Genomic DNA, 21,534 nt, shown 5'->3' with positions numbered 1-21,534 from the left:
GTGTCCCTGTTCTTGGAAAAGCTCCTCGGTTCTCCTGCGCTCCTGATACCAGGAGTAATTTCCGCTGAAATTTCTCCGATTTGCTTAGTTCTAATAGGAAGTGGCGCGAAAATTTGAGATCTCGTGCCCTCTCAATCAAGCATGCATGCCTTCAGTCACTCAGCGTTGACATCACATGCAGTCAATCAATCAATCAATGTGTCCCTGTTTTTGGAAGAGCTCCTCGGTTCTCCTGCGCTCCTGATACCAGGAGTAATTTTCGCTGAAATTTCTCCGATTTACTTAGTTCTAATAGGAAGTGGCGCGAAAATTTCAAGATCTGATACCCTTTCCAGCAAGCATGCATGCCTTCAGTCACACAGCGTCGACATCACATGCAGTCAATCAATCAATCAATGTGTACCTGTTTTTGGAAGAGCTCCTCGGTTCTCCTGCGCTCCTGATACCCGGAGTAATTTTCGCTGAAATTTCTCCGATTTGCTTAATTCTAATAGGAAGTGGCGCGAAAATTTGAGATCTCATGCCCTCTCAAGCAAGCATGCATGCCTTCAGTCATACAGCGTCGACATCACATGCAGCCAATCAATCAATCAATGTCTCCCTATTTTTAGAAGAGATCCTCGGTTCTCCTGCGCTCCTGATACCAAGAGCAGTTTCACACTGAAATTTTTCTACAATAGCTACAAAATAAGGACACTAGACGTAAACGCAAGCGTTTGCAGGCTCTTTTAGGGAAGCAGGCATTTGTGTGCAGAATAATTTTATTCGGTATTTCCATGTATAGTATACTATGGTGTGATATAATCTTATGTAGAATTACTATGTATGGTATAATTACATGTAGAATAATTTGAGTGGTATGTTGTAGTTTTATTTATTTATTCAATCATTAATGTAGCTAGTTACACAATAAAAATACAGTATAATATGCCAAGACTTTGCAATAAAATTCTGCAGAGGTGCAGAATGCGCTTGTGTAGCGCCGGTATAGCTCACCTAACTAATAAAACCTACAACTAGATATTCAATTACTGAAAAACAAGAAAACAAGTTCGTTGCGATAGTTGGATACACGACTAATTTAGTGCAGCTTTTTTTTCATAAGTATAACAATTTTATTTGGTATAATTATGTGTACAATAATTTCGTGTGGTATACTTATGTGCAGAATAATTGTGCGTCGCATAATTATATCTAGAATAGTTTGTGACACACTATAAAGCCTGGAACAATTTTTTGCGGCATAATCGTGTGTGGAATAATTTTGGGTGTCAGTATTGTATGTAGAATAATTTTGATTGGTATAATTATGTTTGGAATAATCATTTTCGCATTCTGTTCGACATTTATTACTTATCGCTTTCCTACCTGTACTACCGTCACTCCAATTATTGTAGAAATATGAGTAATAGTACGTAGCAACGAAAGCCATTTCTTGCAATACTGAGTACGCCTGATGACCAGAATTTATTTGCGTCAACATTATGTGCCTCAAGTGTTTTTCAAAGGGTATCCAATACACGTAATTGCGTATCAAATTGCCTGAGAAGCCTAGCTCAAGCGTTCACTCTACACACGGCCTAATGCTCCAGCTCCAATTTGTTTATCAATTGACCAATTAATCAATAAATCAATGTTACCAATACGAAATTTCCCGACTATCGATTTTGATAGATTATGTATTTCACAAGAAGGAATAATGATTATGTTGACATAACACATCATAACATGTAATCAATTAAATCAGTATCCTATTACTCTACCTGTATTCATTGCGACATTAATTCTCAAGGCCTCATTAGTTAACTCTTCATATGATTCTGTGTCACACGATAGTTGAAGATTTCGCATTATTATTAACTGACAAAATCTATGTGTACAGTTTTCGAACAAATTCTAATTTTCATTCATAACATTTAGCCTGTGATACTATTGCTAGCGGTTAGGCGGTGTCACCTGTGCGGCTTTTCCCGCGTAAATGCAGGCCGTGATTATTCTAGAAATACAAATGAATTTGCAGTCTCCAGTGTAAATTTATCTATTAATACGTCGACTCTAACATCGGTGTTGTTTACTAATCTATTAATTTTAATAATTTGACCCTGTTTTCCACTCATTGTCAGTTTCATTCGTTCATCCATGCAATGGTAAATGGGTACGTGAATGTAAGCAGCTACCATGGAAAATGAGAGGTTAATAAAAACCGTTCAAACAGCGTTCAAATTGTCTGGTCTGAACATAAACAGGTATGTATGGATATACTTTAAGTATGAAATATATATTGCTGACATCTACTATCTGACAAAACGAATTCACAATAAAATGGAACAAAAAAAAAAATGACAACAGTCATCGTCTCATAATTGACAATACAATTTTTTCCTCATCCTTCAGGAAATGCTGTCTTCATTTAGCGCGTCAATTGCGAAATATTGATGCAGCGGAGCACGAACACTGGATATGTCGAATAGTCGAGTATGTCCTGGCACAGGATTTAGTTGAGCCATGCGTTAGTGTGGATCACATAAAGGTGGCTCTCAAGGAGTGCCTTAGACCAAGCAATAGTCTCCAAGAGACTGAAACAATCCTGAACGTTCTCGACGGTTTCAGAGTACCAAAGATAAAATACGATGTCACGAACAAGAAATTTGTCATCGAGCAGAGCGTTCCCAATTTGTTTTCAGAACCTGTCGATAAATCTCTGGTAATCAAAGAACGACTCGAGCTCCTATGGCACAGGACCATGCAGAATGAGCTCTTTGCTCCTGTCAAATTTGGTGAAGTGGACACAGTCAGAGTGAAGCTACGTCAAATAGAGTATCTACTAAGTCTCTCTGAGGCTAAAGATGTCTACGTTATAGGCATGTTAGCTCAGCTGACCGAAAGACAGTATTACCTGGAAGATGCAAGCGGATATGTCAAAATTGATCTCAGTCAAGCAATATCCTTTTCAAAACAAACTATAGGAAGTTCTTTGACAATTCTGAAACAATAATTAATGATTTGCACGTAAGTGTGATTTATTTTACCTTAACTCTCTCTCTCTCTCAAGACTATCAAGCACATCTTATAACCGAGGGTTGCGTAGTTCTGGTACGAGGAGACTACGAAGATAGGGTACTTGTCGTAAAAACCATAGGATTTCCACCGTCCGAGACATCGACAGAAAGTCGCGCGCGTTTCGGAACGGCGAACACCTTTGGTGGTCATCATCCAGTGTCGCTGAAAACATCGGAGAAGTTGAGAAATTTTGAGGAGAACAACCCAGATGAGATGATCGTGTTCATATCTGAATTATGGGTCGACGACCAGATAGTACTTGAAAAACTCAAGCTCATGTTAGAGGAGTTCTCAAATTTTCCCCCAGTGGCTTTTGTGATATGTGGGAATTTTCTGAGCTTTCCACCAAACGTAACCAGTTCACAGAAACTGAAGGAAGGCTTCAAAAGATTGGCTGATATAATTGCAGGCTATCCAGAGATTGTTCAGAACAGTAAATTCGTCCTTATTCCTGGGCCACACGATCCTGGGGCACCAAGAATATTCCCAAGAGCACCTATACCTGGTTACGTAGTTGAGGATTTCATCAAGGCCATTCCTAAAACTGTTCTGGCAACAAATCCCTGTAGAATTCAGTACTGTACAAAGGAAATAGTAGTTTTCAGAGAAGATATTCTTACTAAGTTATGCAGGAACACTTTATACCTTCCCGACGATGCGGATATCCCCAAAGACGTTAGTTTCGTTCTATTTTGTTACGTAAGAAAAAATATACATCAATTAATGGATCAAATCTAATTTCTTCTTTTTCAATTATATTTTCAGTATGCCAAATCGATAATCTCGCAATCCCACTTGACCCCTATGGCCCTACCTACAGTGCCTATTTACTGGAAGCACGATCAAGCGTTACAGCTTTATCCAACGCCAGATCTCATAGTCGTGGCTGATCAGTTTGAGCCTTACAACACTGAGTACAACGAATGTTTTGTTGTAAATCCAGGAGTGTTTTCGAAAAATGATTTTCCATTCAAAGTCTACATACCAGGAGAAAATAAAATCGAAGATTCTGAGATGGAAAAAGAAGATCAGAGCTAACGATCTGTCAATATTTTGGTCGTTATTTTCTTTTTTTGTTTACAGGCTTAAGATGATACCTTTAAACAACAATTTTCAACAAAACAAGATTTCTAACCAAATGAAAAATAATGTAAATTTCATACTTCACGGTATAGCTTGATCATTCCTGTTTACCAAACATGATGTGTACTTCGCTATAATTTTGTACAATATTTATTATTATTATTACTATTTCTTTCATTTTTCACAGGACAATTATGAATGTTTGTTCTCTGTCGTTTTTCACCCCTTGTCGCGAACTTTTACAATACTTGATTCGTCGGCGCGTTTTCATGTTCGCAACTTAAAGTGGGCATTTTCCTTTTAGTTTACTTTTTCTTTCAACTTAGAAATAACAGCGTGTAATCATTATTATAATTATGATTAAGTTAACAATACAAGTACAGACGTAATAGTAATTGTAATATTATTTATAACTAACTATAGTAGTGTGATAATATTAATATTAATTGTAATTACGATAATTAAATAAAATCAGAAAAATAATAATAATTTAATCACTCGTCGGTAGGGTACTGGGGCATGAGTGAGAGGCAAAGAGGAAGAGGATTGATACGTGCAAATTTGTCGCTGCAAGACTACCTCGTTTTCATATACCTATACCTATACCCATGTATGTACATACTTATACATACAGATAACGAATACACTGGATGCCGAAATCCAGCAAAAATGTGTAATGTTTTAAATATCATTATTACTATTCCTATTTTTACTAATGTGATGAATGAAATATTTTGTGTGTTTTCGCGGAAATATTGTAGTGAATGCATGCTCGACTTTCGTACTTTTCTTTAGCTACGAATATTAATAGCTCGCTTTTGCTATTACTATTCTTGTGATTATTGGTATTTTACAATGTACACGTAAATTTTTGTGTTTTGTTTTCTGTATAAACACAGTCACAAAAGCATGCAGACGCTTGATCGATAGATATACAGTAATATACAGATATATACTTGTTCAAGACTTGTAAATACATATAAAAGTATCGCAGTTTCATATTACATACAAGACATTACAGCTAACAAGAATCCAAGAAAAATTGGGAAAAAAATACTTTCAGTCTATTACATATGCGTGTGTACAAAAGTTGCAAACGGAGAGGGAGATTGTTTAAAAAAATGTTTGATATAAAGAGATCTATCCAAGTTTCAGTACAAGCCTATGAATTTGCTGCATAATAACATCAGCAGCGGTTGTATTATAACGCAACCATAAAAGGAGAAAGAGTTGTACGAACAATCAAGAGAAAAGAAAATGAAAAAATAACAAAACACTAAAATTCATATTCAATACTACCTTGTTTAACCTGAGACAGATATTACACATCATAAAATACCGTCAAAAATGAAAATCAGGAAAGAGAAGAATTATTTTACTTTTCTTGGATTAAAAGTATGTTTTTCTTCGCCTCTATTCTATAGTGCCCCTCTTTAACACCTTACCTCAATTCTCGTATTAAGCAGGATTTTCCCTTAAATATCTCGCTATAAGCGAACCAAATCGAAAGACTAGGAAAATAATGAATTCCGAAATGCAACGCTATGTATACATACATATAATACAGTTTGCATCGTTTGCAGTATGCCGCGCATGAAAGTAATCGCATGCGTATTTCCTACTAACGTATAAGAAAAAATGCTAAGAAATTCTGTAAAGGAGAAAAATTAAAAGAAAATTAAAACTGGTGATAACAGCCAAATAATATTATTCGCGCAAAAATTTAATAATAATAATGATTGAAAAATTATTAGACAGGAAGAGAATTTTAAATATAAGAAATTGTGAGAAAATCTAACAGCAATCAGATGTAGTAATTATCAAAACGAAAAGCAAAAGAATTATTTTGTACTTCACTTAAAAGAACGTGGTGGTGGAAATAAGATAAGAAAAAAAAAAAAAAACAGCGTCATTTGGCTGCTGCCTAACAATCTTCCGTTCAAGATCTATTGCACATGTTGTTTAGTGTATAGGAAATTATCCTTTACAGATATTGCATCTATAATCATGTACATATACATTACGAATATATTTTGATCTATTGTTTTTTCGTCTACTAAATTTCCTTATTGTGATTAGGATCGCATTAGCCATAGCTAACATTACTTTTAGGTCATACATACATTCAAACATATTATCAATATATATATTCTTATTATATAATAATACATAACGCTTATTTATAATACCGAGTTGGTTTGAATATGAGTTGACCTCCAATTTTTCGACTTTATTTCACGGATTTTATTTTTATAATTCGAATACAAGGCGTATTTTATGAGAAAATTATTTACTATCACAGGCATATTTGTTGATTAATATAGAATTTTTTACTAAAATGTTACGATTGATTGATAACGAAGTTTTCTTAGTCGATGAAGCAAATTTTCTAAAATGAAAATTTAAAAAAACAACATTCCAAATACAAGTCTGGCGCGAATTTTAATAGGGAAATCGGCTTGTAAAAACCTTGAAATATATTCAGACCAATACGGTATATAGGTATATTTCTATTATTATGAGTAAATGTAAATTGCATTCAACACACACACATACCCGCACACACACGCACGCGCACGAGTTACATTTTTCTCTTCGTCGTTTAATTTATTTTTAAGCAGCGATTTCTAACTATGTACTGTAATAATGAACAAGGAAAACATCGTCAAAGCAGTGACTCGTTAATTGAATCGGTACAGGCGTAACGAAATATAAAAAATTTGTAAAAAACAAAAGAGTATAGACGAGGATGCGTAGACAGAAAAAGAACAATAAAACTAGAAAAATACCTTAATTTTTCTTTCAACTGCCACAATTAAAAAATATTAGAAGTGATTTTTTTTTATGCATTACTACATATCCAATCTCTTAAAATCAAGAGAAAAAAATCGCCACAAACGTTCATGTATATACATACTATATAAATACATTTGATTGTTTGACTTTTATCCGTGGTAACGAATCCAATATGACGGATAGAAATTAAAAAAAAAAAAAAAAATCTTGCAGCTGAAGTAATAATAAAGACAGCGTGTGTCAATCGACGAGTTCCCTTTTATTGTTAGTTCATTATTTCACCATATCTTTAACCCACTTTATTTTCTTCGTTTTCGCTCACGTATTTTTTGATTGCGAGAGTTTTCCTACAAAATAAAGAATAGATTATATATATATATATATAATTAAACTATCATAAATAAAGAAAATGACAATGAGTTGCGTAGCAAAAGTGCAACAATACCACTAGATTTTGAAATGGTAATCAATTATTTACTTTCTCCAAGTTATCCGGAGTCAACTTACTTTCCTGTTGATACCTTTGACATGCCATGTTTCTTTCGTCCGCGTCAAAGTACCAGAGAGTAATGGCATAACGTGTTCTATAGGCAGGCTGTACTTCGTGCGGATTTCTTCTATCTGACCAGAAAAATAATATTCTATCGAATATTGGTTCGATATTCGCAACACTGTCCTTCCAGCCTTCGGGAAATATCCTCAAGAGGCCACCGTCTTGCTGAAAATTATAATAACAATAAAAACAAAATGAAACTTAATGATAGGTTGGGTTTCGATGAATACCATTTAAACTTTGTTATCAATTTAGTCACCTCGACATTCCAATCCCTGTTCAAGTAATATATAGCTGTGACGCAACGTCCGTCATGATTGGGATTATCGACATGTTTGACATATCGAGAACCGTTTCCAGGATAACAGGCGACCATTGCCTGAAAAATGAAGAGGAAAATAATTAAATCTTATCGTGTGCCTTAGTTGAACGATGAAACGAATGCAAATGTTTGCGATCATTCATAAATATTATATATTCTCGTCCGATCAGATTAAAATCTGCGATGATAAAATATGAAAATAACGATTTACTCCAAGGACCGACGACCTGACTTGGCTACGCAGTGACAATCTTATCTGAATGTATAGTATCACATCATTTTAATCAAAATTCAAACAAAGCTCTTACTGCCTACGTGGGATTTTTTTCTATTAAATATTGCAACGTTGAGAAAAGGTAATAACAATTGTTGTATGTAATACACGATGCTTGTGTGTATGCAGGGAGCATTGTCCTCATTCTTATAATAAATGAGACATGCGTACATTGTTATTGAATGTACATATTATCTAAAATCAATATTGTCCTTGTTTCGCAATATTACTAATAAACGAGCATTCAAATCATTGGATTGCGAGTCGTTTATCACTGCACAATTTTTCCTCACAACAATTACTCTTTCTTTGCTTTTCATGCTTTCCTTGTTGCAACAGGACGATAACAATTTCGATACGATTATACGAGTTGCGTATTGACGAGTATAATCAACATATTGAAGTTAGTAACATTATCTTAACGATTCGTACTGAAGGAAAACCGTTATTTAACGATTTTACAACTGACTGGAATTCGGTAAACCATAATAAAACAAAATACAGTGATATTTTGAAATCTGAGTTCCTTCAAAATCATTGTAAAATTAAAAAAAAATAGCCAATTTTTCCCCAAAATTTCATTACGATAACGTTCGACTTCGACAAATATGGGATGAAAAATGTTATATTTAAGGTTTTTAAAATAAAACTAATAATCATGGCCACGCTATCATTCATACTGTCGAATTTTAATCATAATGAGTAAGACAGGGGGAGGATTAAAAGGCAATTTGCAAAACTGTAAATTTCGATTAGAATGGAATGTGATTTCAGATAAGAAACGTCGCCATTTAACTTCGTTGTTTGTTATGTTTGATAGGAATAAAGGCGTCCGGATCAAGTATCAAAGTAAATAAAAGATCCATCCATTGCATTACATGATTTATGATTATAGAATCTATTATCGTCTGCAAACCTATACGCGTGTCAAAAGTTAGCAATATTATTCTTCTATAAACAGTTATGATTATTGAAAAAAAAAAAGAAGGATCTGCACTCCGAAATTAGCAACGTTTCGTCTCGTTTTCTCTTTCTGCACTTTCTCTCTTTTTCCGAAGCAATCAATTTCACCATAGCGCGCGCTACAGTAATGACATTTTAGTTATATAAAAAAAAAAAAAATGATCGTTTGTTAACACGCAGGTAACCAGCGACCTACAAATAATTAGGAATTGTTTTAATTAACCAGCTATAATGTATGTACTTAGCGCAGCGACTGTATGTATAAATACCCAGTATCTTGGGATCTTTAAAAGTGATACGATATATTGTAACTAACTTGCACAAAATTCTCGTAGATAAAAATAAACTACTGTAAAAAAAAATAAATAAACACCGTAATGGATAAACAGTAGAAAAGAATAAATTGACTGATTGAAAAACTGAATAAATAAAAATGTGTGTAAAACAATTAAACGTAAAAAATAAATAAATACTATGGCATCGGATATTCCTGACAGATTATTCTACGCATTACAGTTTTAATTTCATGAACTCCATTGCTAAGATTCGATACGTGCGATTTGCAGTCCGAGAATGCGTCATTTTTATAACCACACAACGTTACACGCAGCAGAGATTATGACAGTTGTTCAACGCAATCGGATTTGCGGGAATATTCGAATCGGATATTTCCGCAAGGTCGATGGTCAGCCAGGGATACTTTAGGTATGTGTGTATAAACGTAGTTCCCATCATCGTCGTCGTCGTCTTCGTCGTTGTCTAAGATTAGAACTGACGAGTAAAGACGAGGACTAAATTATTTCGATCAAATAATCGCGTATATCCAGCTCCCTCCTTAAAGAGGAATGAAAAATAAAAAATCGACAAATATTAGAGAAAGAAAAAAAAATTTATAGAACGTCGCGTAACGTCCACGTATCAAAAATTTCTTTAAATCGTATGTATATACAATTAACGTTACAAACATCGTTTTTTATTCAACACCTTAGCTTGCTTGTGTAAATATTGTACACGTCGTGTTAAGAAAACATAAAACATTCACTGTCAACAAAACCGTCTACCTACAACAGAAGGCAATGGAACAATAATACATAATTTAATTCACCGATGAAGAAATGATGAAAGAGAAGTTTGCCGCATAAAATCTATTGAGCAGCTTGTGATAATATAGATGTATTACACACGTATCCCCAGGCAAATAAATAATTAGAGGTCATGTGGATACAGGGAAAATTCGTTCTTGTCGCGTATATTTTGGGCGCGCGATTTCGCAACACTTTTGCAAGTCCTATACATCGGAGTTTATATCTCAAGTAATCCGCCTCCCTTCCTCAATCTCTCTCTCTCTCTCTCCCTCTCCTAAAAACGACAACACATTCTGACAGTCAAAATACACGCAAAAGACGCCTTTATAAACTTTAATTGAACAAGAAAGACTAATAATCGTCTCAAAATCAGATCATTCGCAAGTATTTCAAAACGTTGCGTATTATAAATTCGATTAGTTTAATTTAAAATTGGCTAACTACCAACTATATTCCAACAGTAATTAATCGAACACACAATTTCCCCGTGTTCTTCTGGAAAATAACATATTTTCGTACCAACATTCCGTGCAGTGTACACAACCTTATTGAATTAACTCGCCCGTATATATAATAATAATAAGCCAGGTGTAAAAAGAAGGAAAAAAAGAAAAAACATAGGGGGGGGGGGAGAACGAACAAACACGCTCAACCAGAATGGGGCTCGGGCAAGATTGCACGTACGCACGTCGCCACACACGTGGTGGGCGGTTTGTATAGACTTTTAGGGGGGGTGTGGAGAGGATGAGGGAGGGTACAGCTGGTTGCTCGAGGTGCCTACGTGACCGGCGGCACAATATGTATATTCCGCACGGTGAGACATCCGTGCCGCGACTCTTTCGCCGCAATAGATTTTTGCCAGTCTAGTCGTCCGACGAGCGCCTAGGCTAGGTTTAATCTCTCCTCCGCTCTGCCCCGCTATTTCTTGCGGTACGCCGTGTTGTCACTACCAAAGCTATCTGCGTTCATGTATAACGTGTATAAATATATATGTTGCACGTTATGTTATAAATAAACGGATTCGAATTCGTAGAAAGAAAATTGAAAATATTTACGAAAAGGCGCGGTAAGTTTATGAAGCCGACGTAACAAAATGCTAGAGCAAAAACAAACCGAAAGAACTGTTTTTTTTTTGTTTTTTTTTTTTCATCGGGAGAAAGGGAATACAGGCTTTTGAGTTTGTCCGAGAAAATTCCACGATTATCCCGAAAATGGGCGAGTCAAAAATCTGAAACTTATAAAACTTGGCAGCCTGATGAAAGAACTGTGAAAGAAAAATAAGAAGAACAAATTTATAGATTGTTGATTTTTTCATACAAATATATGTAAACTGGAAAAATATAATCGTTTATTTAGAAAAAGTAATAAGGAGGAGAAAGTACACGTTTCTCGGTAAAACATTGAAAGTCGGTTTATTTCCGGTATAACGAAAATTAAGTTCAAAATAAACGGGACATGGCAATTTTTCATCCCCATTTCATTTGGTTGTAAAATCCTGTAGGTTTAAAGTTTTTTCATCGAACCGTTTTCGATATCATCGCGGGAGATTGTCGGACGTACCAAGATTTTTCAGAAAAACCTGTTTTTCTGATTCCCAAAGGTCAGAAAACGAAGATTCATTGATATTCAAAAAAATCGGACTTTGTCAATCCTGTATTAACGTCTTAACAAACATCAGGTAAATCTGAAGTTGTAAAATAAAAGAGATGTATATTCTAAAAATGCATTATTACAACAACGCTACAAACTTCAGTCCGATGTTTCTTTTTTTTTGTTTCTCGATGTTACTTCTGTTACCTCTCCACGCCGATCGCGGAAGTTTTTTTTCTTTTTTTAAAATGTTTTTTAAAAATTTTTGTTGTTGAAATATTATTTCGAATGTAAATTTATTTATCCGGACATTACACGCATATAACTGGGTACATGCTGTAAAATAGGCCAACTATGAACTGGACGAGAATAGTATATTTACGCTAATCGTGTAAATGTATTTTAGCAAACGACTCGTAGTCTCTGCCCCCCTCCCCCCCCGCAATCCGCAGCGTTGTTCTATTTCGCGCGGCTTCCAATCGAGTTTATTATCATATGTATGCTACATACAACGAACACGAATCTGACATTTGCGGAATGATGGAGAAAGAATTATTTGGTAATAGTACAAAACGCCGACAATTAACCAATGGATAACGAAAGATCGAATAAGAGAGTTAAATTATTACTCTAACAAATTTAATTGGACAATTAATTGATAAGATTTCAGAAATCTAATAGACCTTGTGTTAATTGTCAGCATGAAAATATATCCATTATTTTCGAACGTGTGTCGGGAAAAAAAAGAAATGGAAGCATATTGAATTACGATATTTGTGACTAGTTTCTGTTCTGTTTGTTTTTTCGAATCTCCTCAGCCCGTAAAAAATAGCACATATATCAGGGCACCAGATTCTCTAAGAATCGTTATACTGTCCAAAAACATTTAATGGAATCTAATTCTTGTTGCATGATGACGCGAGGTAAGAAGAAAACAGAGTATTGAGAATGAATCATACAGATTTGTAAACATATATGACAAGATAAGAAGGATGTAATCAACTTTGTGGACAAGTATCGTGGCGGTGGAGAGTATGATGAAAATAGAGAAAAGAATGAAGAAATGATTTTTTATCAATGGTGCTACACAACAAAATTTTCTCGTTTCTATGTTCGTTTAGGCGTGACAGAGGCATCCCGGTGCTAGATGGATAGGTATTTACGTAGTCGTGCATTACTATTCAAATAGAAAAGTCTCGAATTCATCCGATCTGTAAATACAAGTAGGCTGTAAACCGCAAACCACAAACTCTGCATATCTACATGTGTCAAGAGTCTAATTCACCTGTGTGCGGAGCCAACATCGTTTGGCAAAATAAACGTAATTACCACCTGCCAGGTAACATCAACGTCAACATCCAGTCATTGCACATGTTATTAATAACAAGGGTGTTCGAACAAGCCAAGGCCATCCTTTCTGCAGGTTGAAAATTGTCGAAAAGATTTTTCTCGATGAGTTACGATGTCAAAAATCATTGCAGAATACACGTGGACAAAAATACAAAGGTTGCATAACTTGAAAACAAGCTTCCTGTATGGCTCAACAGTTTTACTCAATTTATGATATACAAGGCGCATACGATGAAGTGTTTTTATAACATATCGTCAGTACTTCTGTAATAATTCAATGATTTCAACGAAATGCAGACCTAAGGTCGAGGAAGATATTGACGACAGTGACGTACCTTTGTCCTGCCGTTTATCGTGTACTGCCCCATTTTCCCATTCGACAGCATCTTGTTAGCCCTGAGGATGATGGCGTCGACCTGAGATATGAGCAGACCAATATTCGGGCACTCCTTCTCTTTGCCGTCAAGCCAAGTGATCTGGTCACCCCGAATAGCCCGCCTGAGATCACCGGCGCCTCCTCTTTGGGAGACGAGTTGCCCGTCTCTGAACAGACCTGCACTATACATATTGAGAACCTCGTCGAGGACGAGCGAGCCTTTTTCCGGGCCCAAGAAATCATTCATGGCGCATACGCCCCACTTGTTCATGTCCTTGACAACGACGCGGGAATAGTGGTCAATGACACGATCGTCGATTTGTTTGCTGAGAGGTGAAATCGGCAGCGCACCATTCTTGCCGCCTAGACTAACCTCAGGGAAGTTTCTCAAGCCGTAGTGCTGCGGAGTCGGCATGTCGCGAAGAATTTCCGAACCTTCCAGCGCAGGGTTAAGCAGCTCTGCTCTGGCTCCCAATATCGTGTCTTCCGAGCTACCCTTTTGGTTTATCGGTGATGCCTCAGCGACGAGGAGCTGTTCGGCAGCGATGGCGGGATCCTGGGGCTCCGGTGGTCGGCGGGAGAAGTAATTCGGCAGGGAGTCGGGGCTGCCGCTTGTTTTTAGGTTAGGCTCAGGGCCCGAGGATGTCTGTTTCGGAGCACAGGACGGCTTGTGTCGCTTCCAGTCGTCGCGTTGATGCTCCTTGCTGCAGTAGACGGTAACCTTACAACGGGCACAGCGGAGAATCTTGTCGGACCTTTTGCAAACTGCGCAGACTTGGGCCGTTGGCGCGGTTGGGGTAGAGGTTAGAGAGAACGATGCACCTGCCTCGACGGTCTGTGACCGACTGGCTCTCGGTTCCGACATATTTCAGAGGTTAATTCGACGACAACGCTCCGGTCGCCACGAGGACGAGGACTAGCGTATAAGCAGGGGACATTTCAAAACGAGTCCGAGTCACATACGCACTTACTGGTTCGAGCGGCGATGGCAGCTTCTCCTTCTCTTTCTCCTTATTCTCCTCCCTCGCTGCTCGAGAGCAAAACGGCATAACCAAGTTACGACCGATCGACCGACACGCAGGCGTAAATTGGATGCTTGATTGTAACGAGCCTATGCCTGGGCACAATTATCCATCTATCTTCCTCACCTGCTAAGCGAGCAACTCCAACGCATATACTCAACCCTGTGTCATCGGTATTTCCCGTCGACCAGGAAAAAGTAAACCCCGATCGTTCGAAACACGAGACGCGAACATAGAATTATGCGAGGCGTAACTTGGATCGATCTTGTCACCTCGATTGAAATTTTTGTATTGATATTTAATGCGTGTATGCATGTACGATTGACTGGATCAACCACGGACAAGGATTAACCGTGCGAGTCAGCCAACTTCCTGCAAAATTTTCACGAGCAATCAATCATTGTAGCCCGTAAAAATCTGTGAAAATCATATAGCCGTATGCATCACGTGACCGCCATCAGCCAATAAGACAGTCTCAAATTTTCGCGCGAATTCTTTCCAATTCAAAATCAACATTTTCACCGTCCAGCTCTCGCAGGCGATGGAAATTCATGCAGAAAGAAAGCTACCGAGCAAAATTATTGGCGAAATTTCATGATTAATGACGCATTACCTTGACCTTTGACCAGTAGACAAAGATCTGAGCGCGACTTCGTACGCACTTAAGTACGATGCCGTTACTATGGCTACGCTTCATAATGCGTATGTCAAAACACGCTGTTGTGACGTTTACCTTCGGTGTACATACATACAGGAATATTTTTATTAACGCAAATTGGCGACTCTACAGCGCTGCGCGACATGCGATTTACAAAGATAACGTTCATTCCGCAGCAAAATTAACTCCGATATGACCAGCTTTGCGCAAAATATCCAAGTAATCAGGGATGGGGAGTACACCAAGACCATATACACTATGGTAGATAATATTTAACATATTATGTGCATGTATTGTCACGATATTACGTAACATCCACCTGGCACACAATAGAATCAAATTCTTTAAAATATTCGCCAATGGTAATTCGATTTTGAATCCATACCATAGATCAAGGAGCAGAAATATGCAGAAACCATTCAGATTCTTATCACTCTCATGGTGACATATCCTGAGGTGGGTTAAAAAAAGAACAGATAATAGAAATTGGAGAGGAAGAGAAAACCATCATGCGATCGATAATCACGTTTCAGTCCAGACCCTGCCTGTCTTTGCTGGCCCATTGTTATTTTTATACGCAAGACTTTGCCGGGGCGGCAGGCTGCTACGAAAAACTGGTACAGATCTGCCCAGAAGAAGACTTGTACAAGCTCTACTACGCTCAATCCCTCCATCAGGCATGCATGTACCAGGAGGCCTGGAGCGTCTGTTCGACGATTGTCGACAAGCCGCAGCTGGAGTCAAAGGTCACCAAACTACAAGCAGCGATTAAGTACGGGCAGGAAGACATCGCCGGAGCTAAGGCCTACGTCGATCAGTGCTCCGTTGAAGATGTCGACACTGATATCAACCTGGGATGCCTACTGTATAAGGTACGAATTAATTTTACGACAAACAGTTGTTGTATCATCGATATAGGTGTTTTCCCTGTCAACAGGAGGAGCAGTATGAACAAGCGCTGAAAAAGTTCTCCACAGCATTACAAATAGTCGGATTTAAGCCCCACTTGTCCTACAATGTCGCTCTTTGCTATTACAGACTCAAGGAATATGCCGCCTCCCTAAAACACATCGGTACGTATAAAGTTCTCTCACCTTCTTTCAATGGTTATCAACGTAAATGTTGATCTATCAAACTATTCTGAACACGGAACATGAATATTTTATAGCTGACATTATCGAGCAGGGGATCAAAGAGCACCCGGAATTAAGCGTCGGCATGACTACGGAAGGTATCGAGGTCAGGAGCGTCGGCAACACCCTCACTTTGCATGAAACTGCGCTAACTGAGGCATTCAATCTCAAAGCTGCCATTGAATATCAGCTACAAAATTGTACTGCTCTATCATACTTCTTATTACCGAGTAGCTTTGCTCTTCTCAATGTATATCCTATTCTACGACTAGGATTTAGAACTACCCTCAGTTATGTTAAGTTAATAAAAAACGACAAGTCTCTATTGATATCTACAGACGAGGCAGCCAGGGAAGCGTTGACGGACATGCCACCGCGTTCTGAGGAGGAATTGGATGCAGTAACCTTGCATAATCAGGCATTGATCAACATGGACTCGAGGCCCAGCGAGGGCTTCGAAAAGTTACAGTTTCTGCTGCAGCAGAATCCATTCCCGCCAGAAACTTTTGCCAATTTACTTCTGCTCTACTGCAGATACCAGTACTACGATCTGGCGGCAGATGTACTGGCTGAAAACGTTCACCTAACTTACAAATATTTAACGCCAGTGAGTTGGATAGATTTTGTTTTCAATTTTCGACTTGTTCGAGGATGATATTATTATTATTATTATTATTATTCTTGATCATTCCTAACGCTTAGAACTGGAATATTTACACTTTTTCGTGCGCCTCTCTTTGCCAAGCTCGGAAATCTTTCGCTTCAAAGAACTCTTTATTCCATCAATATCCTCTTCGTCGCCATTCTTGTCGTCTTCATCGGTTGAATTACTTTGTGACGAATTATCCCTGCCCTTCTTCTCCTTCTTTCGTTTTCTCTTCTTATCCTTGCTTCGTTTTTTTGACGACTTCTTCCCTCTCTCCCCATCCTCAGAGTCGCTGTCATTGCCCAGTGGTTCTTCGTTTGACTTTGATTTCTTGGATTTCTTCTTACTCTTTGATTTCTTGGACTTATGCTTCTTAATCTTCGTCTCAACTGTACCCTCCTCTATCTCTGGCTTTGTCGCTTCTTCTGTTTTGTCCTCCCCCTCGATATCGGGTATCAGCTCGTAAGTTTTGCCGCCCGGGCTCATGAAGCAATCACTTGAAAGATGACCGTGCGTTCCGCACTTGGCGCACGTTGTATTAAGCACGGCCTGAAGCTGGATAACTTTTCTTTGATTAGGCCCCGTTGTTTTCCTCTTCTGCTCATCCCTCTGAAGTTGGACGCCATTTGGATCCAGATCTGTCCCGTTTCCCTGATTGACCAGCTTCATCGACAGGCTTATTTTACCCTCCTCGTTTATCGATATTATCTTACACCATACTCGCTCCCCTCGCTGCAGCACATCCCCAACATCGTCAACGTGCGAAGAACTGACCTGACCATGTGAGAAAGAAAGCAATATAGAGAAGATAGATAGAAACGTCGTCGATTTTCTCACACCGGTTCATTGGTCACTCCCCTCCTTACCTGCGACTTGTGAACGAGCCCCTGCTGAGTGCACCCTGGTATTCTGACAAATGCCCCATAGTTTTGAACAGCCGCGACTTCTCCCAGGAATATTTGATTGAGTTCACATCCAGTCATCCTTGTCGATTTTTCTTCTTCCCGGTTGTAATTAATTCATTATAGTTAAATTTTGTGTGTTATTTATTTTCTTTTTAGGCTGTTATTCCCCAAGTTGAGGAAAAATTTTAGGCCGACTGCATCGATGGTTCGCAAAGCATTTTTCCAACTCGTAAGAAGTCGTATTCTTAAGCCGAGAGATTCCGCGATATAAATATCCTTTTGATTGATCGACGTAGAAAGAAAGCTCAAAATATTTCAGGTTATGTTTGCGTCGATGTATGCATACATAAACACGGCATATGGCAGTGAAGTATCAAGGTTTTGGAAAAAAGGGGGCTTGCAAAAAATCAGGCCATTTACGGTCTTCTGTTTCTCTTCTCTTTTTCAAGTACCTGTACGACTTCCTGGATGCACTGATAACGCAACAAACATCGCCAGAGGAGGCATACAGGAAGTTTGATGACCTGGCAAACAAACACACCGAGACCTTGCGGAAAGCGACAAAGCAGGTACAGGAGGCAAGACTGAACCATGACGATAACGCTGTGAAGCGAGCGGTGAATGACTACGAGGAAGCTCTGGAGCGGTATGTTCCAGTGCTGATGGCGCAGGCAAAGATATATTGGGAACTTGAGAACTATCCCCAAGTCGAGAAGATATTCAGAAAGAGCGTAGAGTTCTGCAACGAGCACGATGTGTGGAAACTGAACGTTGCTCACACACTCTTCATGCAGGAAAACAAATTCAAAGAGGCGACAGGGTTCTACGAGCCCATTGTCAAGAAGAAATACGACAACGTAAGCTAGATATCTCTTAGTAATTAATTGACAGCCTGAAAACTGTGTTAAATATATTTCAGATTCTAGATATCAGCGCGATAGTTCTGGCCAACCTTTGCGTCAGCTACATTATGACCTCGCAGAATGCGGAGGCTGAGGAGCTGATGAAGAAGATAGAAAAGGAGGAGGAAACTGTGTCGTTTGAGGACCAGGAAAAGAAACTGTTTCATCTTTGCATTGTGAACTTGGTCATAGGAACCTTGTACTGTGCCAAAGGCAACTACGAGTTTGGTATATCCAGAGTAATGAAGAGTCTGGAGCCTTACAGCAAGAAACTAGGAACTGACACGTGGTTCTATGCAAAAAGATGCTTCCTTTCCTTGCTGGAACAGTTGGCTAAGCAGCTCGTTGTTCTCAAGGATCCAACGCTTCAAGAATGTGTGCAATTCTTGGAACATTGTGAAGGTAGCAAGGATGCGCTTGGGCTTGTTCACGTTTGAACGCTTCTCTGCTTACTGTTTTCTTGTTACTTATTCGTTTCAGTTTACGGGAGGGACGTTAGAACGGTAATAGAACAGCCACTGGACATTCAAGAGATTCCGACAGTGCCACTGGGCAAACAGACCGTCACCTACGAGGCGAGATATCTGAAGGCATTATTCCTCAAATTGCAAATGGGTTAAATGATCCTGTCGCAGTTGAATGATTATCTGTAGTTGTTAATTTAAGTATATACATTTATCATTGTGGGTGTCACAGTAGTAACTATAATAAGCTGCAATATAACTTAATCATTTTTTTTTTTCATATTCTGAACAACTATACAGTTGTGAAATAGATATCAAATTTATCTAGCTCGTAATTTTAGATTTTAATCAATAATTGTTCAGCTAAGAATCAAGGAAATAAAAAATGTTCAAACTGTCATGACTTGTTTGTCGTAGAAATTTGATGTTTGTTAATAATGTTCCAAACGGTTTTGTAAGAATTTCGAATCAATACTCGGGGATCTTGAGGTTTAGCTACGTCCCTGGCTTCAACGAAACAACCAATGAATGCGGAAATATTATAGATGCGGTCACTGCGAGGGAATCGAGAAATTACCGTACAATAATCGCAATCACAACAAACATGGTGGCTGACATGGAGGTTGAGCAGGCAAAGGAGCGTTTATTGGAGCTAATAAAAGCGAAAGACAAGCTAGAGTCCGATATTCAAGGCTACAAAGAGATCCTCGACTGCGTAGGTACCCAAAAATCACATAATTTACCATCGAACTATCGCAATCGACGGTATTTATACACACAATGTGGTTTGATGTCAACAAGGAACGATGACGGGTCAGATTTTAAAGCCACCTAAACTAAGCCTCGAAGTACCGGATTTGTTTGAATATTTCTTGTCTTTTCACTTGCTTTCAGAACCATGTAGGCATGAACGACCCTTTGGTAGACTCTGATGGTTTTCCTCGTGACGACGTAGACGTCTACCAAGTCAGGCACGCTCGCCATAAGATAATATGTATGTCAAATACCGAAATAGTGCAACTGTCAGCAGTGATACGCACCTGAAGAATTTTCTCTCAATTTTAAAACCTTACCATTACCAGGTCTCCAAAACGATCACAAGGCGTTGATGAGGCAAATCGAGGCTGGACTACATCAGGTTCACTCGATATCCGGCAGTCAGAGTCAGCCTTCCGAAACCAGCGTAAACAGTGCTGAGGAGAATACGCTTTCAGAACCATTCTTGAAAGTGAATTTGGTCTCTTCCGCTTCTCCGGCTGAACTTGCTGTAAACAGATTAATATTAAAAATTTTTCTTTTACCATATTAACTATTAATCAGGAATATTTGTGCATTTTCAACAGTAATTCATAGTGTATGTTTGTTTTTTTGTTTGCATTCTTTAGGGTATAGAAGTGGGAGATTTGATCATGGAGTTTGGATCCATAGACTCCCGTAACTTCAGATCATTAAAGGATGTGGGGGATCTCGTTGAAAGTAGCAAATATAAGCCGATATTTGTGAAAATAAAGCGTGGATTGAACACGGCGGTTCTTACACTGGTTCCCAAACCTTGGAGTGGAAAAGGATTGCTCGGTTGCAACGTGATACCCGTTGAATCGGTCGAAAGATAAATAAAAAGATAATGTGCGTCACAAGATGACTCAATGTTATTTGGATTGGTGGAATTAAATTGAGAATTTTTTTCGTATCGTACTGTATCACGTTTAAGTTGAGAGACATAGAATTTTATCTCACTTTACCTAGTTAATATTATTTTCCCTAATAACTTATTTCTTAAAAATGTTATCGATAAAAGATGAAATTCCGCGATAAGGTTTAATCTAATGAAATCACTTTCAAATTAACGACAAGGTAATATTCAGTTTGTTTATGTTCTCTACTCGCTTACTAATCACTATTATTTTTAGACAAGAATTAAAAAACATATTTTCTCTTTCTAACGATGCAAGAATCTCGTTTTTGTAAACAAGCTGAAAACTGTAAGGAAAAGTCGCGTTGAATTGTTTAATTACAGCGAAAGTAAATAAATTTCGTAAAGAAAAATATTGTACCTTTTGTGTTGGAATTTTGATAATCAGGCGCAAAAAGTTGACGGAAAAAAATTCACGGAGAATTGATCGCAAATGAAATTTATACACTGCTAAATTGTGCAAATTTAAAGTTGCAAGTGTAGTTTTCTGCGCTACGCGAGAAGCAGGAAGTACACCCAGCTGTATTGCTCAATGCTCGCATGCCTGATCGGTAAGGTCAATCCTGTTGCACTCTATCTCTATCGCTTTGCCCATGATTGGCTAAGCGCGCGCTCTCACCCAATCATGGCGCAGAGGGAGAGTGACAGAGTTTATTAAG

The 21,534-nt window shown here is 38.2% G+C and overlaps 5 protein-coding genes across 9 annotated transcripts; 3 read left to right on the top strand and 2 right to left on the bottom strand.

The window, feature by feature from the left end:
* Window positions 1-1,568: 1,568 nt before the first annotated feature.
* On the top strand, window positions 1,569-4,796 carry LOC107219491 (DNA polymerase epsilon subunit 2). Its single transcript, XM_046745323.1, has 4 exons — window positions 1,569-2,246; window positions 2,395-2,941; window positions 3,052-3,735; window positions 3,826-4,796. Exons 1-4 carry the CDS (start codon window positions 2,179-2,181, stop codon window positions 4,096-4,098), a joined length of 1,572 nt encoding a protein of 523 aa, XP_046601279.1. The 5' UTR covers window positions 1,569-2,178; the 3' UTR covers window positions 4,099-4,796.
* Window positions 4,278-14,799, bottom strand: LOC107219490 (egl nine homolog 1). Its single transcript, XM_015657728.2, has 4 exons — window positions 13,412-14,799; window positions 7,752-7,871; window positions 7,447-7,657; window positions 4,278-7,286 (listed from the first exon to the last, which is right to left on the bottom strand). Exons 1-4 carry the CDS (start codon window positions 14,315-14,317, stop codon window positions 7,258-7,260), a joined length of 1,266 nt encoding a protein of 421 aa, XP_015513214.2. The 5' UTR covers window positions 14,318-14,799; the 3' UTR covers window positions 4,278-7,257.
* A 246-nt stretch (window positions 14,800-15,045) lies between these two features.
* On the top strand, window positions 15,046-19,569 carry LOC107219480 (tetratricopeptide repeat protein 30A). 4 transcript variants are annotated; one of them, XM_015657715.2, is made up of 9 exons: window positions 15,046-15,393; window positions 15,523-15,588; window positions 15,666-16,004; window positions 16,070-16,205; window positions 16,301-16,465; window positions 16,604-16,872; window positions 18,266-18,673; window positions 18,736-19,120; window positions 19,199-19,569. In XM_015657715.2, the coding sequence occupies exons 1-9, from the start codon at window positions 15,325-15,327 to the stop codon at window positions 19,336-19,338; spliced, it is 1,977 nt and encodes a 658-aa protein (XP_015513201.1). In that variant the 5' UTR covers window positions 15,046-15,324; the 3' UTR covers window positions 19,339-19,569. The 4 variants fall into 4 exon arrangements, with proteins under 4 accessions (XP_015513201.1, XP_046601278.1, XP_046601277.1 ...); XM_046745322.1 differs by lacking the exon at window positions 15,523-15,588 and having other exon boundaries at window positions 16,171-16,205; XM_046745321.1 differs by lacking the exon at window positions 15,523-15,588 and having other exon boundaries at window positions 16,051-16,205.
* On the bottom strand, window positions 16,899-18,176 carry LOC107219481 (nucleolar protein of 40 kDa). Its single transcript, XM_015657717.2, has 2 exons — window positions 17,778-18,176; window positions 16,899-17,685 (listed from the first exon to the last, which is right to left on the bottom strand). The coding sequence occupies exons 1-2, from the start codon at window positions 17,892-17,894 to the stop codon at window positions 16,957-16,959; spliced, it is 846 nt and encodes a 281-aa protein (XP_015513203.1). The 5' UTR covers window positions 17,895-18,176; the 3' UTR covers window positions 16,899-16,956.
* Window positions 19,570-19,750: 181 nt separating the features above from the next.
* LOC107219482 (26S proteasome non-ATPase regulatory subunit 9) lies at window positions 19,751-20,923 on the top strand. Of its 2 annotated transcripts, none has more exons than XM_015657718.2 (4): window positions 19,751-19,897; window positions 20,077-20,176; window positions 20,265-20,449; window positions 20,568-20,923. In XM_015657718.2, exons 1-4 carry the CDS (start codon window positions 19,787-19,789, stop codon window positions 20,793-20,795), a joined length of 624 nt encoding a protein of 207 aa, XP_015513204.1. In that variant the 5' UTR covers window positions 19,751-19,786; the 3' UTR covers window positions 20,796-20,923. The 2 variants fall into 2 exon arrangements, with proteins under 2 accessions (XP_015513204.1, XP_046601280.1); XM_046745324.1 differs by having other exon boundaries at window positions 19,774-19,901.
* Window positions 20,924-21,534: the final 611 nt, after the last annotated feature.

This window comes from Neodiprion lecontei, chromosome 7 (genome assembly GCF_021901455.1).
Source record: "Neodiprion lecontei isolate iyNeoLeco1 chromosome 7, iyNeoLeco1.1, whole genome shotgun sequence".
Taxonomy (NCBI): domain Eukaryota; kingdom Metazoa; phylum Arthropoda; class Insecta; order Hymenoptera; family Diprionidae; genus Neodiprion; species Neodiprion lecontei.
The sequence above is the reverse complement of the archived record's forward strand: the minus strand, read 5'-3'. Positions and strand labels throughout refer to the sequence as shown.

What these genes read in the sequence shown, in the direction of transcription:
- LOC107219491 (XM_046745323.1), top strand. Translation starts at nt 2,179, where the DNA reads ATGGAAAATGAGAGGTTAATAAAAACCGTTCAAACAGCGTTCAAATTG. An exon ending in TCTGGTCTGAACATAAACAG is followed by an intron (nt 2,247 to 2,394) that starts GTATGTATGGAT and finishes CTCATCCTTCAG; the next exon opens with GAAATGCTGTCTTCATTTAG. An exon ending in ATGCGGATATCCCCAAAGAC is followed by an intron (nt 3,736 to 3,825) that starts GTTAGTTTCGTT and finishes TTATATTTTCAG; the next exon opens with TATGCCAAATCGATAATCTC.
- LOC107219490 (XM_015657728.2), bottom strand. Translation starts at nt 14,317, where the DNA reads ATGTCGGAACCGAGAGCCAGTCGGTCACAGACCGTCGAGGCAGGTGCA. An exon ending in CGATAAACGGCAGGACAAAG is followed by an intron (nt 7,872 to 13,411) that starts GTACGTCACTGT and finishes TTCATTTTTCAG; the next exon opens with GCAATGGTCGCCTGTTATCC. An exon ending in TCAAAGGTATCAACAGGAAA is followed by an intron (nt 7,287 to 7,446) that starts GTAAGTTGACTC and finishes TTTATTTTGTAG; the next exon opens with GAAAACTCTCGCAATCAAAA.
- LOC107219480 (XM_015657715.2), top strand. Translation starts at nt 15,325, where the DNA reads ATGACCAGCTTTGCGCAAAATATCCAAGTAATCAGGGATGGGGAGTAC. An exon ending in TCATGGTGACATATCCTGAG is followed by an intron (nt 15,589 to 15,665) that starts GTGGGTTAAAAA and finishes ATCACGTTTCAG; the next exon opens with TCCAGACCCTGCCTGTCTTT. An exon ending in CTTACAAATATTTAACGCCA is followed by an intron (nt 16,873 to 18,265) that starts GTGAGTTGGATA and finishes CTCTTTTTCAAG; the next exon opens with TACCTGTACGACTTCCTGGA.
- LOC107219481 (XM_015657717.2), bottom strand. Translation starts at nt 17,894, where the DNA reads ATGACTGGATGTGAACTCAATCAAATATTCCTGGGAGAAGTCGCGGCT. An exon ending in GGCTCGTTCACAAGTCGCAG is followed by an intron (nt 17,686 to 17,777) that starts GTAAGGAGGGGA and finishes TCACATGGTCAG; the next exon opens with GTCAGTTCTTCGCACGTTGA.
- LOC107219482 (XM_015657718.2), top strand. Translation starts at nt 19,787, where the DNA reads ATGGTGGCTGACATGGAGGTTGAGCAGGCAAAGGAGCGTTTATTGGAG. An exon ending in CGCTCGCCATAAGATAATAT is followed by an intron (nt 20,177 to 20,264) that starts GTATGTCAAATA and finishes TACCATTACCAG; the next exon opens with GTCTCCAAAACGATCACAAG. An exon ending in CTTCTCCGGCTGAACTTGCT is followed by an intron (nt 20,450 to 20,567) that starts GTAAACAGATTA and finishes TGCATTCTTTAG; the next exon opens with GGTATAGAAGTGGGAGATTT.